Here is a 19976-nt window from a genome sequence, read left to right as displayed (position 1 = left end):
CACAAAGCCCTGACCTCAATTCTATAAAAAATTTGTGGGCAGAACTGAAAAGGTGTGTGTGCAAGCAAGGAGGCCTACAAACCTGACTCAGTTATGCCAGCTCTGTCAGGAGGAATGGGACAAAATTCACCCAACTTAAATCATCCTCTCTACTATTATTCTGACATTTCACATTCTTAAAATAAAGTGGTGATCCTAACTGACCTAAGACAGGGAATTTTTACTAGGATTAAATGTCAGAAATTGTTAAAAACTTAGTTTAAATGTATTTTGCTAAGGTGTATGTAAACTTCCGACTTCAACTGTACATATATAAAATTGGATTAAATAATGATGTAGTAATAACTGCTTACTCTACCTCTCTCCACTGTTCTCCACAGTGACCTGCTCAAAGGGTTCCAGGACTCTGCACACCTCCTCCACCACCTCCCATTCCTTTTGGGTCAGAGCATCAACAGGTGCATTGACAATGGCCAGGGTAGAGATGATGGCATCCTTTGACTCAAGAAACCGCTTCAACACATAAAATGTTGAATTCCACCTTGTAGTGCAGTCTTGTTAAGGCCTCAGCTCAGGCATGCCCATCTGGCGTTGTGTAGAGTTTAGTTTTTCAGCACCTACTGTACCCTGTGGAAGTATTCCACAGCTGCTTTAACTTTGTCCACAGTGGGCTTCTTCACCTTCAGAGCATCTCTTACAATCAGGTTGATTGTGTGGGCAAGACATGGATGATGGGTCCATTTAAACATTTTCATGGCTTTGGTTATGTTAGCTAACATAACAGACCACCTTTCCATCTACTTGCCATTCTCTGGCCACTCTCAACAGTTCCTCTGCCAAGTTCTCTGAGGTGTGTCTGTCACTGAACTAAAAGCAGTCCAGAAGACAGCTAGACACCGAAAAATCGTCAATGAAGTGACATGTAACTGACATATAAGAAGTGGTTCCCCTTGATGTCCAACAGTAAGGCAAACTGCAGTAGCCATTTGGACTCTTTCCCACATTGAAGCCTGTGTCCTCTCGTACAGTTGTGGAATATGTGATTTTGAAAGGGTTTTCCTGCTTGGAATTGTGTACATTGGATTTAGACTATTGCTATAATTTCTAAAACCTCTGATCTCCATGATCGAAAATGGCTGGAAATTGTTGGCAATCATTTTAGCCAATGCAATATCAATTTGGCCTTGTTTTGCTACAGACATAGACTTTGGCATAAACTGGTCCATAGAAGACTGTGTTGCTGTGGGTCCAGGAGTAGGCCTACTTGACTGACTGGACACATTGCTGGCTCCACCACTATCACTAGCAGGCCCGCTAGTTTCTTGAAGCTCCGCTACAGCTAGCTTCACAGTTGGGTGCAGTTTGCATATGCCGGTGTAGGTTGTGTGTAGAACCGGCTTTATATGAGATTTTGTTTTGGCAAATTCTACGCTGTGCTCTAACATGATCTACATTACTAAAATGCACCCAAATGCTACTGTGCTTCCGACTCATTTTCTAGCTGTTGTTTTCACAGCTGTCCTTCCTCTCTCTCCTCAGCTGCTAAGTGTGTGACTGTGAGTGAATTGGCTCGGCCCTCCCTCACGCATCTTTGGTTCATTGGTTGACACTGCGTGTCTGATTGACAGGAACAACAGGTGAGGCTGTTAGTCTGAGCAGACAGTCAGAACGAATGTGTGCGCTTGAGCATTTAGGCCTATATTATTTTATATTTTAATTCTTTGAATTAGTTAATTCTATTCATTTAAATCTTTTGATTATTCATATCCTTATTTTTTTATAAATAGATTAGGCTATTCGGATACGCGAGCTGGCTCCCAACTTTCACCTACAAGACCCGGCTCTTAGAGCCGACTCGTTTGCGAACGACCCATCTCTAATAAACTCAGCAAAAAAAGAAACGTCCTTTCACTGTCAACTGCGTTTATTTTAAGCAAACTTAACATGTGTAAATATTTGTACGAACATAAGATTCAACAACTGAAACATAAACTGAACAAGTTCCACAGACATGTGACTAACAGAAATTGAATAATGTGTCCCTGAACAAAAGGGGGGGTCAAAATCAAAAGTAACAGTCGGTATCTGGTGTGGCCACCAGCTGCATTAGGTACTGCAGTACATCTCCTCCTATTGGACTGCACAATATTTGCCAGTTCTTGCTGTGAGATGTTACTCCACTCTTCCACCAAGGCACCTGCAAGTTCCCAGACCTTTCTGGGGGGAATGGCTCGAGCCCTCACTCTCCGATCCAACAGGTTCCAGACGTGCTCAATGGGATTGAGATCCGGGCTCTTCACTGGCCATGGAAGAACGCTGACATTCCAGTCTTGCAGGAAAACACACAGAACGAGCAGTATGGCTGGTGGCATTGTCATGCTGGAGGGTCATGTCAGGATGAGCCTGCAGGAAGGGTACCACATGAGGGAGGAAGATGTCTTTCCTGTAACACAAAGCGTTGAGATTGCCTGCACTGACAACAAGCTCAGTTCGATGATGCTGTGACACACCGCCCCAGACCATGACGGACCGTCCACCTCTAAATTGATCCCGCTCCAGAGTACAGGCCTCGGTGTTGTGCTCATTCCTTCGACGATAAACGCGAATCCGACCCATCACCCCTGGTGAGACAAAACCGCGACTCGTCAGTGAAGAGCACTTTTTGCCAGTCCTATCTGGTCCAGTGATGGTGGGTTTGTGCCCATAGGCGATGTTGTTGCCGGTGATGTCTGGTGAGGACCTGCCTTACAACAGGCCTACAAGCTCTCAGTCCAGCCTCTCTCAGCCTATTGCTGACAGTCTGAGCACTGATAGAGGAATTGTGTGTTCCTGGTGTAATTCGGGCAGTTGTTGTTGCCATCCTGTACCTGTCCCATAGGTGTGATGTTCGGATGTACCGATCCTGTGCAGGTGTTGTTACACGTGGTCTGCCACTGCGAGGACGATCAGCTGGCTGTCTCATATCGTTCCTCCACAGTGCTTGAATTGTTTACTTGAGAATACCTATCTGATTTCTCTATGATAGTCATTCAGTTGTCTTTTTCTAATTGAAAGTCCATTTGGGAAAAACATTTCCTCTGCCATTACTCGGACTTCCTCAAAGGTTCTCCTTTTTGTCAACAGTGTATTGTACCTCAACCGTTAACCGTCCTGACTTGCTTGTACTCTTGCTCTTGTTCACTGCCCATCCAGATTAGTTGTATTATTCTATTTCTTCTTGGCATTTAGTGGTGTGAAGTACTTAAGAAAAAAATACTTTAAACTACTACTTACATAGTTTTTTGGGGTATCTGTACTTAATTTATATTTTATTACAACTTGTACTTTTTTTATTTCACCTTTATTTAACTTGGCAAGTCAGTTAAGGACAAATTTACAAATTTACAATTTACATTATTAAAAATAAATACAATATAAATATTAGGACAAAACACACATCACAACAAGAGACAACACTACATAAAGAGAGACCCAAGACAAGATAGCAAGTCAGCAACACAGGACAACACAGCATGGTAGCAACACAACATAACAACAACATGGTAGCAACACAAATCATGGTACAAACATTATTGGGCACAGACAACAGCAAAGGGCAAGAAGGTCGAGACAACAATACATCACACAAAGCAGCCACAACTGTCAGTAAGGTGTCCATGATGGAGTCTTTGAATGAAGAGATTGAGATAACTGTCCAGTTTGAATGTTTGTTGCCGCTAGTTCCAGTCGCTACCTGCAGGGAACTGAAAAGAGGAGCAACCCAGGGATGTGTGTGCTTTGGGAACCTTTAAGAGAATGTGACTGGCAGAACATGTGTTGTTTTTGGAGGATGAATGCTGCAGTAGATCTCTCTGATAGGGGGGAGTGAGGTCTAAGATTTTTATAAATAAGCATCAACCAGTGGGTCTTGCGACGGGTATACAGAGATGATCCGTTTACAGAGGAGTATAGAGTACAGTGATGTGTCCTATAAGGAGCATTGGTGGCAAATCTGATGGCCGAATGGTAAAGAACATCTAGCCGCCCGAGAGCACCCTTGCCTGCCGATCTATAACTTATGTCTCCGTAATCTAGCATGGATAGGATGGTAATCTGAATCAGGGTTAGTTTGGCAGCTGGGGTGAAAGAGGAACGATTACGATAGAGGAAACCAAGTCTAGATTTAACTTTTGCCTGCAGCTTTGATATGTGCTGAGAGAAGGACAGTGCACCGTCTAGACATACTCCCAAGTACTTGTATGAGGTGACTACTTCAAGCTCCAAACCCTCAGAGGTAGTAATAACACCTGTGGGAGGCGGGGCATTCTTACCAAACCACATGACTTTTGTTTTGGAGGTGTTTAGAACAAGGTTACGGGCAGAGAAAGCTTGTTGGACACTAGGAAAGCTTGTTGTAGAGTATTTAACACAAAATCCGGGAAGGGACCAGCTGAGTATTGGACTATCATCTACATATAAATGGATGAGAGAGCTTCCTACTGCCTGAGCTATGTTGATGTAAATTGAGACATTCCTAAAGAAAATAATGGACTTTTTACTCCATACATTTTCCCTGATACACAAAATACCCATTACATTTCAGTGTGAATCCCTTGTCATCCCTACTGCCTTTGATCTGGCGGACTCACTAAACACAAATGCTTAATTTGTAAATTATGTCAGTGTTGGCGTGTGCCCCTGGCTATCCGTAAATGTAAAATAAAAATATTGTGGTTTGCTTAATATAAAAAATGTGAAATTATTTATACTTGTACTTTTACTTTTGATACTTAAGTATATTTTTGCCTTTACAAGTATATTTAAAACCTAATTCTTTTAGACTTTTACTCAAGATGTATTTTATTGGGTGACTTAACTTAATAGAAAATTTCTTAAGTAAAAGTGTATCTTTGCTTTTACTCAAGTAGGACAATTGGGTACTTTTTCCACCACTGTTGGCATTGGTATCCCCCAACAATCCTGTTGTTTGTCCTTAACAGACCATAATCTGCTTCTCAAACTCTGTTATCCTAGCCATGTAATTCTCTTGGCTGCAAAATGAGAAAAGAATCTCTGTTCAAATCTGACAAATCACTGAGTGGATTGACTGAAGTATCAATCTGCAAAAAACATGGAGAAGAATGATTTGTTGATTTTAAAACACAATGTTTCAATTGTAAAATAACTGAATCATTTGGTTCTGACTATTCATTGAGTGCTATTAAGTGAGCACTGAACATTCCACTTCACAAAACTAAATATGGTTACTCGCCGAACACTTGCACTTCCATGGGTTTGCTCTAGGATGTCCTCATTCTCTTTAATCCAATCATCCTCCTCTTTAATACAATCATCTGCATAATTTACAACTCTCCTTTTCCTTCTCTGTGAAAAGACCAAATAATAAATGAGAATCAATGAAACATTGAAATCAGTTGCCAAAATAATATATGCCTTGAGGATGGAAGAGTGCTTTGGTCTGTTTTATCACGGAGTGCATTGGTGGTTGAAATTAGCCTGGCACCATGAACCTACCATGTCGTATTTTTCTCTGAGTTAAAATGTCCCTTTAGGTGGCACAATGAAGAATGCTTTTATCAAAGACTTGATTGCATACTACAGCCTGCAGACTATAGGGTAGTGGTTTTCAAACCTCTCCTTGGGGACCCCACCCAGATGCTTCACAATTTTGTTGTAGCCTTGACCCAACTCACCTATTCAAGGGCTTGATGCTTAGGTGACTAGATGAATCAGGTGAGCTAGCTATGGAAATAGTGCAAATACATGAAACGGCTGCAGGTCCCCGAAGACAGATTTTAACCCGCCTGCTTATAGGGGATGCTTTGAGTATCCATACAGTAATAACACTGATTCATTCAGTGGCTCCTGGTGGTACCCTTGGGAAGTAACATAACCTTTCAGTTTTTCTAAGCCGAAACTACTGCATTGAAAATTCTGGAAAAACTTCTCACACACACACACACACACACACACACATTTGAATAAACCATAGTTTTATAGGGTAGAAAGGTAAGGCACAAGAAAAAATTAATTAATCCATTCGCATTACAAAGGATTTGGAGGTAGATATATTGCTTTATTTTCAACTCAACCGAAAAAGAAAAGGGAACAAGTAGAAACGATGTATATAAACCCTGGACTACTGATGCCATGTATTGGCCATTGAGAGGCTTTGAAGCCACCAGTCAGCCATATGACACTCCCTAGTAGGAGCAGTCCTCCATAGGAATGAAAGGGATTATACAGTAGTTTAATTAAATGGATTCAAGGACAAAATTACATGTATTTAAGTATTTTTGTTGTTGTAGTGGGGACGGTAACATTAGTCATCTAAAAATAAATGTACTTTAAGGAAAATATATTTTTTCATTTTTATGCTAAATAAGGGAGTGCCAAGATGGTAGCGCCCCCTATCAGTCATCTAGAGTATACAGTATAACTATAAAGGAAATAATATTTGAATACCTGCCCCACTCATTTACCTGCCCCACAAAAACATAATCCAAATCGTGTTTCACTATCCTGTGTACAGTATAAAGGAAATAATATTTGAAATAAAGTGGATGATTTTTGACATGGTAAAGAAACACTGGCATATGAGGCGACTATGCTTAATTGTTTTAGTGAAAAAGTCAAAAATGTCAGTAGTAACAGTTCCACCACCACTTAAGGGCTGATGAAGTATCACAGCTAGCCAGTGGTGTAATCGGTGCCTGATGGTGACTTATTCGACCCATCAATTGTGATCACCAAATCAATGTTCCATCACTACTATGTTGTAAGCGTGTTCTTTTTGCACTGCCGTCATGTTTGCTGGTGCAGATGTACCTCGCTCATCTTTCACAGTGGCCATGCAGTTCATTGTAGAGATCTGTTGAGCCAAACTGTCCCTCAACGCCTCTCCGCTGGTCTCATTGGACGCTAGCCACTCCTTCAGAGCCTCTGTCACCTTGCTTCCATCCTCAATCTTCACTGGCTCCAGCAAGTCTCCCGACCTGAGGCAGATGTTATGCAGCACGGTGCACACCGCTAGCACTTTGGGGATGAAGCTTGGGTGGAGCTCAAGAGGCTGCAGGAAGATCATGTGCCAGCGCTTCTTCATGATGCCGAAGGTCCTCTCGATGGAGGAGAGAGCCATGGCGTGGTGCTGGTTGAACTGGACGTGCACCGGGTTCTGGTCAGACTTTGAATAGGGTGTGATGATGCACACAGGCGTCTGTAGGCAAGGGTACCCGCCGTCGCCTAGGAGGAAGCATCCGGGTGGAGGGTAGAGGGAACATTTGTAAAGGGGACTGTGCCTCAGGATCCTCACGTCGGTCATAGACCCAGGCAGCCCCGCAAAGACGTCGATGAAGCTGCCCGTGTGGTCGCAGACCCCTTGGAAGTTGATGGTGGGGAGGGCCTTCTCAGGGAGGGGCTGGTCACCTGGACGATGTTGGGGTTGCGGTACACCGGGGATCTTGACCCTGACGTGGCACCCACCTATGGCCCCCACAGCCTTCTCAAACACCGGGTGACGGGCCAGTCTGCCGAACCCTTGCATCGTGAGAGCCAGCTCGCCTGAAGAGGGCTTGTTCACAATCTTCAGAGAGAGCTTGACCAGATTGTCCGCAACGTCGCGGACGATGCTGGTAGCATTGGACAGAGGGATTCCGAAAGTCTCAGAGACAGTTTTATAGGAGGTCCCGTGGGCCAACCAGTAAATAAAGACGAGGATCTTGAATGTTGCCGTCTGTCTGTCTTGACCAGTCAGGGCCAAGGAGAACAGATAATTCAGAGATTCCCTCTTCAGTCGGTAGTCGGGATACGTGTCTCGTTCAGGATCACAAAAGACTTTGAGAATTGGAGTGGAGGGATTCAGCTTACTGCACTGAAGTAGCCCTCCGTTCTGTAAGAAGACGACCAACTGTATGTAAGTAAACACGTAGAGGGACTTGGTAGCCTGCCTGGTAGTCAGAGGCCTATGTTGATACAACACGCCACTTCTGTACATTCAAAAAGCTTCATTAGTTTTTTTTTCTTTTTTATGTGTCGGTCTTTGTTGTTTTTTTAGGGGATTGAGTTTGTTGTTCATTTCCAGATGCTGCTGGACCTTTGGAGACACTTAGATGACTGGGACAGTTCACTTCTTGAAGAACTTTTCCATTGTTTGGGTTTGATTATTTGACTGTTGTATTTTACTTCCCTTTCCCATCTTTTGTCATGTCTCTGATTAGTTTTTAGTTTTTTTTATGACCAAAACATGGCTCAATAGATCTGTATATCTCACAACCAACCATCTCAACAGCATGTGTGTTTGTATCACATAGGCCTTAACTAAGATTTAAACATTTAAAAAACTCTAATGGAAAGTGAACTGACCTGATGCTGGGTCATTGATGATCCTGGAGTTTCTTCCTCTGTTCTGTCTTTACTGTCTATTCTGTCATCTCGCCACAAGCTTTGGCTCCACTCCTTAACAAACACCATGTCCACTTTGGGACACAGCTGCTCATCTGAAACAGACACAGGTGCCATTACAGTAAATACAACGTATGAAATTCACTTCAAAAAGCTTAATATGTACAGTCTGGGCAAAAGGTTATGCACTATTCTCAAACATAGTACTGTGATACGTCAAACTGTCACACTCACCTGTCACTGGAGATGGTGTGTCATGTTCTGTGTCATCATTTATTTCCTTCTTGATACGAAGTACTTTCATTCCATCCTTCTCCATGGTAACAACTTTTAACAATTTCCACTGAAAATGTTACAAAAACTAATTTACAGGAAGTGCAGTGCAGATTTAAAGTTTGGTAACAGAATGCAGGTCAAATCTGTTTTTTTTATGTTACTACATTTTCCAAAAACTCTTAAATATCTACTCTGAATTAAGACAGAATGATGTCTGCAGAAAGAATGACACCTTCAAATTGAAAAAAAACTAACTATTTTAGTTATTGAACTACAGTAAATTAAGTGGATTAACACCCTATAACACAATTATAGTGACAGAATGACATCATGGGTCTCTGATTTGTGCTATACAGAAATGCATAATTAAGAATGTCATTCTCTTCATGGTACAAAAATATAATATCATTTTGAGTATTATTCTACATACTGGCTACCACATTTGGTTGGTCCGGGCTTGACCAAATCTGTACCAATCATGGACGTCTATGTTTCAAGTTTGGACATCACAGTGCAAATCGGTAAAAGAACACAAAACTGCAGTAAAAAAAAATAAGAAAAAATATGAGAGTGAATTCTTGACAGCTTCAGATGGTGCCTGCTCTTGGTGAAGGCCTCTATTCGTCTGGCAGCCGAGTTAGATGGTACTAGGGAGGGACAGGTTAGATGATGGCAGAGTTAGCTAGCCGGTCCTGACGTTGTCCTCAGTCCCCAGCCCTCGGTAGCCACGTCCTAGTGGAGGACGACTCCTCCACTAGTGATGTGTAATATCCACTTGGGTGCCGCTTCTTCTGCTGCCGATACGGCGCTAAAAACTCACCACACGTCAGTCCAGTGTATAAAGCCACCCTCACTACAAGGGAGCCCTCTACCATCTCCACACTGTAGTCCTCTCACTATGGCTGGGTTAAACTAGAAGCGGTGCTGAATGCATCTCTGTAATGTAGTCAGGTAGCTAAGCAAAGCAAACAAATCAATCTGCCATTCCATTGGTCAAGGAAACTAGACATATTCACTAGAAATTCAATGAGTTATCAAACACACAAAAAGATAATACAATTTTAAAAAACAACACTTAAATCAACTAAATATGTACAATATTTTACAGGAGTTCTCCGACTGTACTGAGCTATACTCTACTTTTCCCTACTGTTGTCCAAACTTGTGAAACAGATGTCTATGATTGGTTCAGATGTGGATTGACCAAATTTCAACTACTTTTCAACGTCCATGGAAACCTGGTGCTCAGTGGGTGAGGTGGCTGGTTACAGTAAATAGAAAGGGGGGACTCATGGGTAGGCGTCAGTAAGAGCCAAGAGAGTGACATTAATTGGAGAGAGAAAGAAGAGAGACAGGGAGAGTGAGGGGGTTGTCCAGACTGTTCTCACACTCTTGCTGTGAACCCCATGGGACATAGAAATAAATAAATATTATGAGCTGAACATAACAGTTATACCAGTGGAAGGGAGGACAGTAGCAGGAGACACTATGAGCTGAACATAACAGTTATACCAGTGGAAGGCAGGACAGTAGCAGGAGACACTATGAGCTGAACATAACAGTTATACCAGTGGAAGGCAGGACAGTAGCAGGAGACACTATGAGCTGAACATAACAGTAGGCCGGTGGAAGGCAGGACAGTAGCAGGAGACACTATGAGCTGAACATAACAGTAGGCCGGTGGAAGGCAGGACAGTATCAGGAGACACTATGAGCTGAACATAACAGTAGGCCGGTGGAAGGCAGGACAGTAGCAGGAGACACTATGAGCTGAACATAACAGTAGGCCGGTGGAAGGCAGGACAGTAGCAGGAGACACTATGAGCTGAACATAACAGTAGGCCGGTGGAAGGCAGGACAGTATCAGGAGACACTATGAGCTGAACATAACAGTAGGCCGGTGGAAGGCAGGACAGTAGCAGGAGACACTATGAGCTGAACATAACAGTAGGCCGGTGGAAGGCAGGACAGTAGCAGGAGACACTATGAGCTGAACATAACAGTAGGCCGGTGGAAGGCAGGACAGTAGCAGGAGACACTATGAGCTGAACATAACAGTAGGCTGGTGGAAGGCAGGACAGTAGCAGGAGACACTATGAGCTGAACATAACAGTAGGCCGGTGGAAGGCAGGACAGTATCAGGAGACCCAACTGTGGTTTGTGTCTACTATGATTTCCTATTGTAGCCAATTCAGTTGCAGTCATTTTGCAAATAATTTTTGGGTCATTCTGTTACCGAATTGGAAACAGAATGACACGTTTTAAACACTAAATAAATCATAAACCAAATGATCAGTAAACTACAACTAATTGGTAGCTCTACCTTTAATTGTTACTTCTGTAAACTTTCATAATCTTCCCACTTAAAGATATGTGGTGTTTTGGTAAAAGTATAACAATATATTTCTTAAACTTACAGGCTAATGATTTCTGCAAAACTACGTTTAAATGTTGATATTAGTTGGTAGTGGTAACATTGTGTTTTGATGCATTTCAAATACCTTGTAAGACTTTTTCTGCTAGATGTCGTTTAAGAAAACATCCACTCCACTTGTTCCACTTAAATTACTGCCCAGCTGAACAGCACCTTATCATCTGAAGCTGTGGAAGACGATTGCCCAAGACCTGCCTGATCTCTACATTGGTTTTGTTTGTTTTCACAGCATCTTTGTGATTCTCTCTGTATTATTATTATTAGTAGTAGTAGTAGTAGTAGTAGTAGAGGTTGACTGATAAATCGGAATTGCCGATTAATTAGGGACGATTTCAAGTTTACATAATCGGTATTTTTGGACACCGATTATGGCCGATTACACTGCACTCCAAGAGGAGACTGCGTGGCAGGATGACTACCTGTTATGCGAGTGCAGCAAGGAGCCAAGGTAAGGTGCTAGCTAACATTAAACTTATCTTATAAAAAACAATCAATCTTAACTACACATGGTTGATGATATTACTAGTTTATCTAGCTTGTCCTGCGTTGCATATAATCGATGTGGTGCCTGTTAATTTATCATTGAATCACAGCCTACTTCGCCAAACAGGTGATTTAACAAGCGCATTCGCGAAAAAAGCACTGTCGTTACTGCCGTTTCTCTCCAATGTGTACTTAACCATAAACACCAATGCCTTTCTTAAAATCAATACACAAGTATATATTTTTAAACCTGCATATTTAGGTAATATTGCCTCTTTTAACTAGGGAAATTGTGTCAATTCTCTTGAGTTCTGTGCAAGCGGAGTCAGGGTACATGCAGCAGTTTGGGCTGCCTTGCTCGTTGCGAACTGTCTGAAGACCATTTCTTCCAAGACCGTGCATAATTATGACATAACATTGAAGGTTGTGCAATGTAACAGCAATATTTAGACTTATGGATGCCACCCGTTAGATAAAATACAAAACGGTTCTGTATTTCACTGAAAGAATAAACATCTTGTTTTTCGAAATAATAGTTTCCGGATTTGACCATTTAATGACATTTACATTTACATTTAAGTCATTTGGCAGACGCTCTTATCCAGAGCGACTTACAATGACCTAAGGCTCGTATTTCTGTGTGTTATTATATTATAATTAAGTCTATGATTTGATAGAGCAGTCTGACTGAGCGGTGGTAGGCAGCAACAGGCTCGTAAGCATTCATTCAAACAGCACTTTCCTGCATTTGCCAGCAGCTCTTCGCTGTGCTTCAAGCATTGCGCTGTTTATGACTTCAAGACTATCAACTCCCGAGATTAGGCTGGCAATACTAAAGTACCTATTAGAACATGCAATAGTCAAAGGTATATGAAATACAAATGGTATAGAGAGAAATAGTCCTATAATAACTACAACCTAAATTTTTGTACCTGGGAATATTGAAGACTCATGTTAAAAGGAACCACCAGCTTTCACATGTTCTGAGCAAGGAACTTAAACATTAGCTTTTTTACATGGCACATATTGCACTTTTACTTTCTTCTCCAACACTTTGTTTTTGCATTATTTAAACCAAATTGAACATGTTTCTTTATTTATTTGAGACTAAATAGATTTTATTGATGTATTATATTAAGTTAAAATAAGTGTTCATTCAGTATTGTTGTAATTGTCATTTTTACAAATATAGATATAAAAATTGACCGATTAATCAGCTTTTTTGGGTCTTCCAATAGTCAGTTTCGGCGTTGAAAAATCATAATCGGTCGACCTCTAGTAGTAGTAGTAAGATCCATTTTCCATGTTTGACCAAAAATCAGTCTTTGCTTATTGCTAATTTTTAGGATGGAAAATGGTTGAAACATTTATATATGCCTTAATTTAGCCTCTTAGCTTTCATTTGACACCAAATGTAATGTACTCCTATGAGCTAATAATTAGTACTCATGGGCCTTTTACATGGAAATGCCCGTATACAAACCTGGGATTGGCCAGCCGGATCCTGAGATTGCAACCCTGCACCTGTCTTCTCTCCCTTTCCATCGTCTTTTGTATGGACAAGTTCATCTGTACAATTACCATAAACAAAAGAAACCATAAAATACATGTTTGATTATTTTCCAAAAAATAAATCGTGTAACAAAGCAAATGCAATCAACTTAGTTTCCAACCATCCACACGAGTTACATTTCCTGCCATCAGCTTCATGACGACGAGCGACAGAACGCTGCTTTGCCGCCATCGACTTGCCTTCCAAAATTTGCAGCTTCTTTTTATTCGACTCGTTTTCGACTTTTAATGCTTCGTTCTCCAGTTTACTCTTGGACAACTGTTGGCGAAGGACCACGGCGCTGTCCTCTACAAGTCGGACTATTTCCACGACCGCTGCCGTCACTACCGCGTTCATGAGAGAGGTTAGCTGACTTTGAAAGTGGTCAGCATTCTCCATTGTCATTTGCTAATAAATCGTAAACTTTTTTTTTTAGAAAACAACAATAATGTGATGAATTGTCATCAAAACCTACACGTATTCACGTTGTCTTCTACCTTTGCCTGGCAAATTGTAAACAATGCTTGTGCACGACTTCCTATTTGGGGAGGAGCTATTGACGAGTTGGTCATGCAGTAAGTATGGTGTGGTGCAAGTACCAAAAGGAATTTAGAATTTTATGATTTCAATTTGATATTAAGATTTTAAAATGCATTTAAAATGTACTTGCACAACTATAAAGCAAGCAACAACGAGGTCACTGGTCAAACTATTATATTAACTTCATAGGCTACAAATTGTCTTTCTATCTTAAAATGTGCCTTCCCACTGTAATCTCAATATTAATCAATTCCAGTATATTTAGAATACCAGTAGAAAAAAAAACACATTTAAAACATGTCAATAAGCTTATTTTATCTGTTAAGATGTATTTAATTAATGAGTCAAATAACATTATTCAATAGAAAATGAACAGAAAGAAAATAACATTTTAATACATCTGACAGTCCTCTATGAACAGTACGTTGGTATCACAGTACCACACATCTATGGTTGCGACATGAATCATCACTGAGGTAGCATGTCAAATAAAAAACAATTACTCTACACCCACATTGCATTGCCATTTTGAAACATCTGACTCATCTTCCAGATTCCAGGATTTGAATGCTGGGCAACCCCAGCTCTGTCCGAACCACTTCTTGCCATAATGATGCTCTTGATTTTGATCTCTGGCCTCAGGTCTACAAAAGGCATCTTCCCAAGCGCCTCTGCAAATCCTGCCAAATGAAAATTCATTTCAATTGGAAACTATTAGCACCATCCCGGTTTGGGTTTCCTTTTCACTTTGAGTCACCCGGATCCCTTATTTGTGATGTTGATGTTGGAAATTCCCCTTGTTCCTCAGTTTCTCCAGCAAAACTTTCCACTGTCTCGAGGCTACGTCGAGACTTAAAGAAATAACCAATTTCAGTGTTCTCTTTCCCATGCTGTTTCAATTTTCGATTGGCAGTCTCTACATACAAATATACATACTGGTCTTGACGGAAGGAAAAAAATATATATTTGGAGTGAGATTCTCTTCTGCACTGTTCAAATGATTATCCGTCTTAGTTGTTTAAATTCAGATAGTGATTGAACGAACCGTACACATATCCATAACAGCATACATTTCGAAAACCGTTTAGCAGGGGATGATTTATGTTTCTAAACGTTGAAACACCGCATCATAATTGTAGTTCACGCGCAGCAGATAAGAAAGGTTTTCGAGAGCAAGCTAGCTACCTTTACCAGGAGCTGGAAATCCAACATGACGACGACAAATGGAACATTGTCGATCCCCCGCAGTCGACAGTTCTGCTTCCAAACTTTGTAATTTATTTTTGTTAGATTCATTCAAATTCAGTGCTTTGTTGTCAGTGGTGGAAAAAGTACCCAATATCATACTTGAGTAAAAGTAAAGATGCCTTAATAGAAAATAACTCAAGTGAAAGTCACCCAGTAAAATACTACTTGAGTAAAAGTCTAAAAGTATTTAAATATATGTAAGTATCAAAAGTGAATGTTAATTGCAAAAATATACTTTAGTATCAAAAGTAAAAGTATAAATAATTTCAAATGACTTATATTAAGCAAACCAGATGGTACAATTTTAGTTTTATATTTATTTATCGATAGCCAGGGGGACACTCCAACACTGACATCATTTACAAACCAAGCATTTATGTTTTGGGAGTCTGCCAGGTCAGAGGCAGTAGGGATGACCAGGGATGTTCTCTTGATGAGTGCGTGAATTGGACCATTTTCCTGTCCTGCTAAGCATTCGAAATGTAATGAGTACTTTTAGGTGTCAGGGAAAATGTATGGAGTAAAAAGTACACTAATTTCTTTAGGGGTGTAGTGAAGAAAATTTGTTTTAAAAAATTAGTAAAGTACAGATACCACAAAAAACTACTTAAGTAGTTATTTAAAGTATTTTTACTTAAGTACTTTACACCACTGTAGGTTCTCAAGTTTAATCTTGGACACCTCCAGCCGAAATTGAAAATGCGCCATCCTCTACAATTCCCAGTCGTTCCAGGACCACAATTTTCAAAAGCAGGTTCAAGACAGATGTTAGCTGAGTTGTTAAATAGTCACAATTCGCCATAATTGTCTTTTTATACAATGACACGTATGTGAATGTATGAACATACTAAGTCCTTTGAACGTTCTGCTGCTAGCTTCCTTTCCTTAGCATGCTGCTAGCTTCCTTTCCTTAGCATGCCTGTCGAGGAAAGAAATCAACATGAAAGCATTGCCACCATAGAGAAAGGAACACTGCCATCTACCGGATAGAAACCGGTCGCACAGGTGCCTTCCTAAAACTACTTTGGGCAGACAGCTCTTGCGGTCAGAAGTAAGCAAATTAAGGTTCATCAAACTTTGATTCTAATACCCCATTGTAAACTTGAAACCCTGTTCTTTTATACTACTCTGGAAAAAGTTACAAAAACCGAAAGGTGAACGAGTATACGTCGTTTTAGACATGCACTTTTGCCTCATTGAAGAAAGAGGGTTCAGGTTCTGAAGTCCAAGGTAAATTGACAGTGGCAGATTTTACACAGCTGTGCAGTGTGCAAATGTGTACCATGGTTATCTCTGACATAACCTATAGACTTTGAGACTGCAGAGGCAAACACATAACTATTTTATACTCAGGTTGATCTTACACAATTCTAGTCAAAACCTGTATGTCGTTGTTGAACGCATAGAGGTCCTCTCTGTCTCTATCTACTCCGCTACAATGGTGTCTGGGAGGTTGTTGATGTCCATGGCCCTCCTCATTCTCTGTGGGTGTCAGGGCACACACAGTGGTAATGTGCTGGTCTTTTCTGGGGAGTTCAGTCACTGGCTCAACATGCGTGTGATCCTGGAAGAACTAGTGGAGCGAAACCATAGTGTCACAGTGCTGGTTTGCTCTGCCTCACCTTCAGTCAACTATACCAAACCAGAGGGTTTCAGCTTCAAGGTGTATAATGTTCCTTTTGAGAGACATGATTTGGAGTCTCTCCAGGAGGACTTCCTAAACTTCTGGATATACGAGGCTCAGAACGCCTCAATCTTGCAGGTGGGCCTGAAGATCCGGGAGGTGTTGGGAAGTATGACAGCTCTACATCTCAACATGTGTGATGCCATGTTCCACAACAAAGAGCTTATGGACACACTGAGACAGTGGGAGTTTGACGCAGTCCTTTCTGATCCAATGATGCCATGCAGTGACTTAATGGCAGATGCTCTTAACGTGCCTTTCATTATCTCGCTGAGGTTTACATTTGGCATGACTATGGAGAGGCACTGCGGGCAGATACCAGCGCCCCCCTCTTTTGTTCCTGCCCCCCCTTTGACGTACACAGACCAAATGAGTTTTTTGAGCGGGTTCACAATTTTGTTACGTACATGATACATTCTACCTTTTTCTCTATACACTGCCTACAGAACATTGATAAGTACTACAGTGGGATCAAGGGTAAGTTGATCAGAATTTGTCAAAAAGTTGGAAGGGTCCTTGCACCACAAGCTCAATCTCAGGTTTGGTTTTTATAAAGATTGGAATATCTACAAGAAGAATGTAATATCATGACTTGGTTTATTTGTGTATATATTTGATTAAGTGGATAAGCTATATCAAGTTAGGTACTCCTTTGACAGAGCTCTGATTGAAGCAGTGCTTTCCCCATTGATGTTATATATAGGGCTAGGTCTACACTCTACTGAAGCTGTTCTGTGTGCAAATCTGCAACATGTTGGTTATTGAATGATTCATATGCACAATGGTTTTTTTTAGTACAATAACTGTTCTGACATTCTGAGAGAGAGAATCCACTGTAAAAGTTGTAATAATATAATTACTGATTATCTTGTATAGGTTTTGTGGACCACTTATTCAGCAGTACTGCGTCTCATTCATAATGCATCTCGACATTTATCAGGCAGACCTACGACTTTATGCGAGATCTTGGGGAAGGCAGATATCTGGTTGATACGGACCTACTGGGACTTTGAGTATCCTCGACCTTTCCTTCCCAACTTTAAATTTGTGGGAGGCCTTCACTGCAAACCTGCAAAACCCCTTTCAAAAGTAAGGCTTTTCAACACAAACGTATCAACTGTCTTACAATATTATCTATTATCTATTGGGCTGATAACATTGAACCATAAGGAAACAGATTGTGTTGACTTTCAGACCATGGAGGACTTTGTGCAGAGTTCAGGAGATGATGGAATCGTGGTGTTTTCCCTGGGATCCATGATCAAGAACCTCACTAAAGAGAGGGGAAACACCATAGCCACTGCATTGGGACAAATACCACAGAAGGTTAGTCTGTTAATTTTTTTTTTAAAGAAGCTTTGTAACATTGTTATAAGTAGAGGTGTTATCGTCTCCTTGATCCCTATATTGGATCCATTTGTACAATTCAAACAAGCTAGCTTACACTTTTCCTTTACATAGAATTCTGTCAGAGATATTGCATTTGGTCATCAGGGACCCTTCAAAAAAACATAGCTTCTTGTTATAAGTACCGTTTCATTGCAGGTTCTCATTCATATTCCTGTTTTCTCACCATAGGTGCTGTGGAGATACAGTGGGGAGAAACCAGAGACTCTCGCCCCCAACACAAGAGTTTATGAATGGATTCCACAAAATGATTTACTTGGTGATATGTCTTTCTTGATAACAGTCATAAACATATAAACATTCCTTGCGTACAACAGTGTTCAACAACCCTGCTTCCTCTCGTTGTGCTGTATCAACAAGGTCATCCAAAGACCAAAGCCTTCGTCACCCACGGTGGGACCAACGGACTATATGAATCCATTTACCATGGAATCCCAATGGTGGGCATCCCCTTGTTCGCTGACCAGCCAGACAATATCATCCACATGAAAAACAAGGGAGCTGCTGTAATGGTGGACTTCAACAAGATGACATCCAAAGACCTTGTGGATGGCCTCAACAGTGTGATCAATGATCCATCGTAAGTCACAAATACACAACTGGTTTCCTCACGCCAACCTTTTGGGCAACTGTTGAAAATGTGCAGTGAAATAACTGTCTCTATTCCCCTTTCACCAGGTATAAAGCAAGCATGATGAGGCTGTCAAGAATCCACCACGACCAACCAATGAAACCCTTGGATACAGCTGTGTTCTGGATCGAGTTTGTGATGCGTAACAAAGGGGCTAAGCACTTGAGGGTGGAGGCCCATAACCTGAGCTGGTACCAGTACCACTGTCTAGATGTGGCAGCTGCTCTGCTCACCATAGTGGCACTTGTCATAGTTGTATCCATTAAAACGTGCATTTTCTGCTTCCACAAGTGCTGCAAGAAAACTAAATCCAGACAGAAGACAGAGTGACCCCTTGAAATAATGTGAAAGGGTCATTCCACCAAATTAGTACCTTGTTGGGTAGTGTAACTTCGTGAAAAATAAATGTTTTATTTCACCTCATTTTAACATTCTGTCACAAATATGCATGTTGAACTTTAATTGAAAAAAATGTTTTGCCCATCAAGGTTAAATGAAAAAAATACTATGGTAAGTGCCTATTATTAATTGCCAAATCAAGTATAGCCGAGTTGACTGTAACAGGGTTGATGATGTCGTCTTAAATCTGCCATAAATCCCGTTGCGACGGGTAATCAAAGCTTGTTGTGTGCAACAGGGAGAACCGAAGACAGAAGATACGAGTGACCACCTGGAATAATGTTCATGTCAGGTATTATTGCAGTGAAAGAATCATGTGCACGTTTGTGAAGTCTTAAATACTATTTGAATGCATTCACATGCTTTGAACTTGTTGAGAAACACTGATTGGCTAATAGCCTACAAACTGTGTCAACTATAAACCAAAAGCACAGCTATCATGCTTGTAAACCAATCGTAGTGTTCCAAATCCATATGAATAGATTGTTCTTTATAAATAATGGTTTGTTGTTATGCTGTTATGGAGGGAATTTATTTAGTACATGTGTCAATTCTACAGAGAGCCGAGTGTCTGCAGGTTTTCACTCCTCTCTTGTACTTGATTGATGAATTAAGGTCACTAATTAGTAAATAACTCCCCTCACCTGGTTGTCTAGGTCTTCATTGAAATGAAAAACCAAAAATCTGCAGACACTAGGCTCTTCGTGGAATGACTTTGACCCCCGCCTTAGTAGGTGGCGTCAGAGGTCAGCATGTGGGAGAAGTTGGAGCTGAGGGATGATAGTCGAGTTTCCCACTAGTAATTAGGAGTTGGAGGGGCATTCAAGTGGATTTTTCCCAGTAAAAATACCACCTTCCCACTTGGTTATGAATGCAGCATTAACAGTGGTGAAACTCGTCTATCATCCCTGTGTCAGAGTCT

General features: G+C 41.0%; 2 protein-coding genes across 5 annotated transcripts; one reads left to right on the top strand and one right to left on the bottom strand.

Moving 5' to 3' along the window:
* Positions 1-6055: 6055 nt before the first annotated feature.
* Positions 6056-14963, bottom strand: LOC135516393 (uncharacterized). Of its 4 annotated transcripts, none has more exons than XM_064940669.1 (5): positions 14200-14963; positions 13077-13162; positions 8635-8743; positions 8362-8495; positions 6056-7888 (listed from the first exon to the last, which is right to left on the bottom strand). In XM_064940669.1, exons 1-5 carry the CDS (start codon positions 14210-14212, stop codon positions 6755-6757), a joined length of 1476 nt encoding a protein of 491 aa, XP_064796741.1. In that variant the 5' UTR covers positions 14213-14963; the 3' UTR covers positions 6056-6754. The 4 variants fall into 4 exon arrangements, with proteins under 4 accessions (XP_064796741.1, XP_064796737.1, XP_064796738.1 ...); XM_064940665.1 differs by lacking the exon at positions 14200-14963 and adding an exon at positions 13283-13696; XM_064940666.1 differs by lacking the exon at positions 14200-14963 and adding an exon at positions 13346-13696.
* A 1276-nt stretch (positions 14964-16239) lies between these two features.
* Positions 16240-19078, top strand: LOC135516392 (UDP-glucuronosyltransferase 2A1-like). The gene is given in 7 exon segments (XM_064940664.1): positions 16240-16987; positions 16990-17094; positions 17558-17706; positions 17812-17943; positions 18196-18283; positions 18385-18604; positions 18703-19078. Coding segments are annotated over 7 exon segments (1593 nt in total). The 5' UTR covers positions 16240-16371; the 3' UTR covers positions 18986-19078.
* Positions 19079-19976: the final 898 nt, after the last annotated feature.

Source organism: Oncorhynchus masou, chromosome 27 (genome assembly GCF_036934945.1).
Source record: "Oncorhynchus masou masou isolate Uvic2021 chromosome 27, UVic_Omas_1.1, whole genome shotgun sequence".
NCBI lineage: Eukaryota > Metazoa > Chordata > Actinopteri > Salmoniformes > Salmonidae > Oncorhynchus > Oncorhynchus masou.
This window is presented reverse-complemented; position numbering and strand designations above follow the sequence as displayed.

Coding starts and splice junctions, on each gene's coding strand:
- LOC135516393 (XM_064940665.1), bottom strand. CDS start 13,550: ATGACAATGGAGAATGCTGACCACTTTCAAAGTCAGCTAACCTCTCTC. Junction 13,163..13,282: donor TGAAGCTGATGGCAGGAAAT/GTAACTCGTGTG, acceptor GTAATTGTACAG/ATGAACTTGTCCATACAAAA. Junction 7,889..8,361: donor CATCAATGACCCAGCATCAG/GTCAGTTCACTT, acceptor GTCTTCTTACAG/AACGGAGGGCTACTTCAGTG.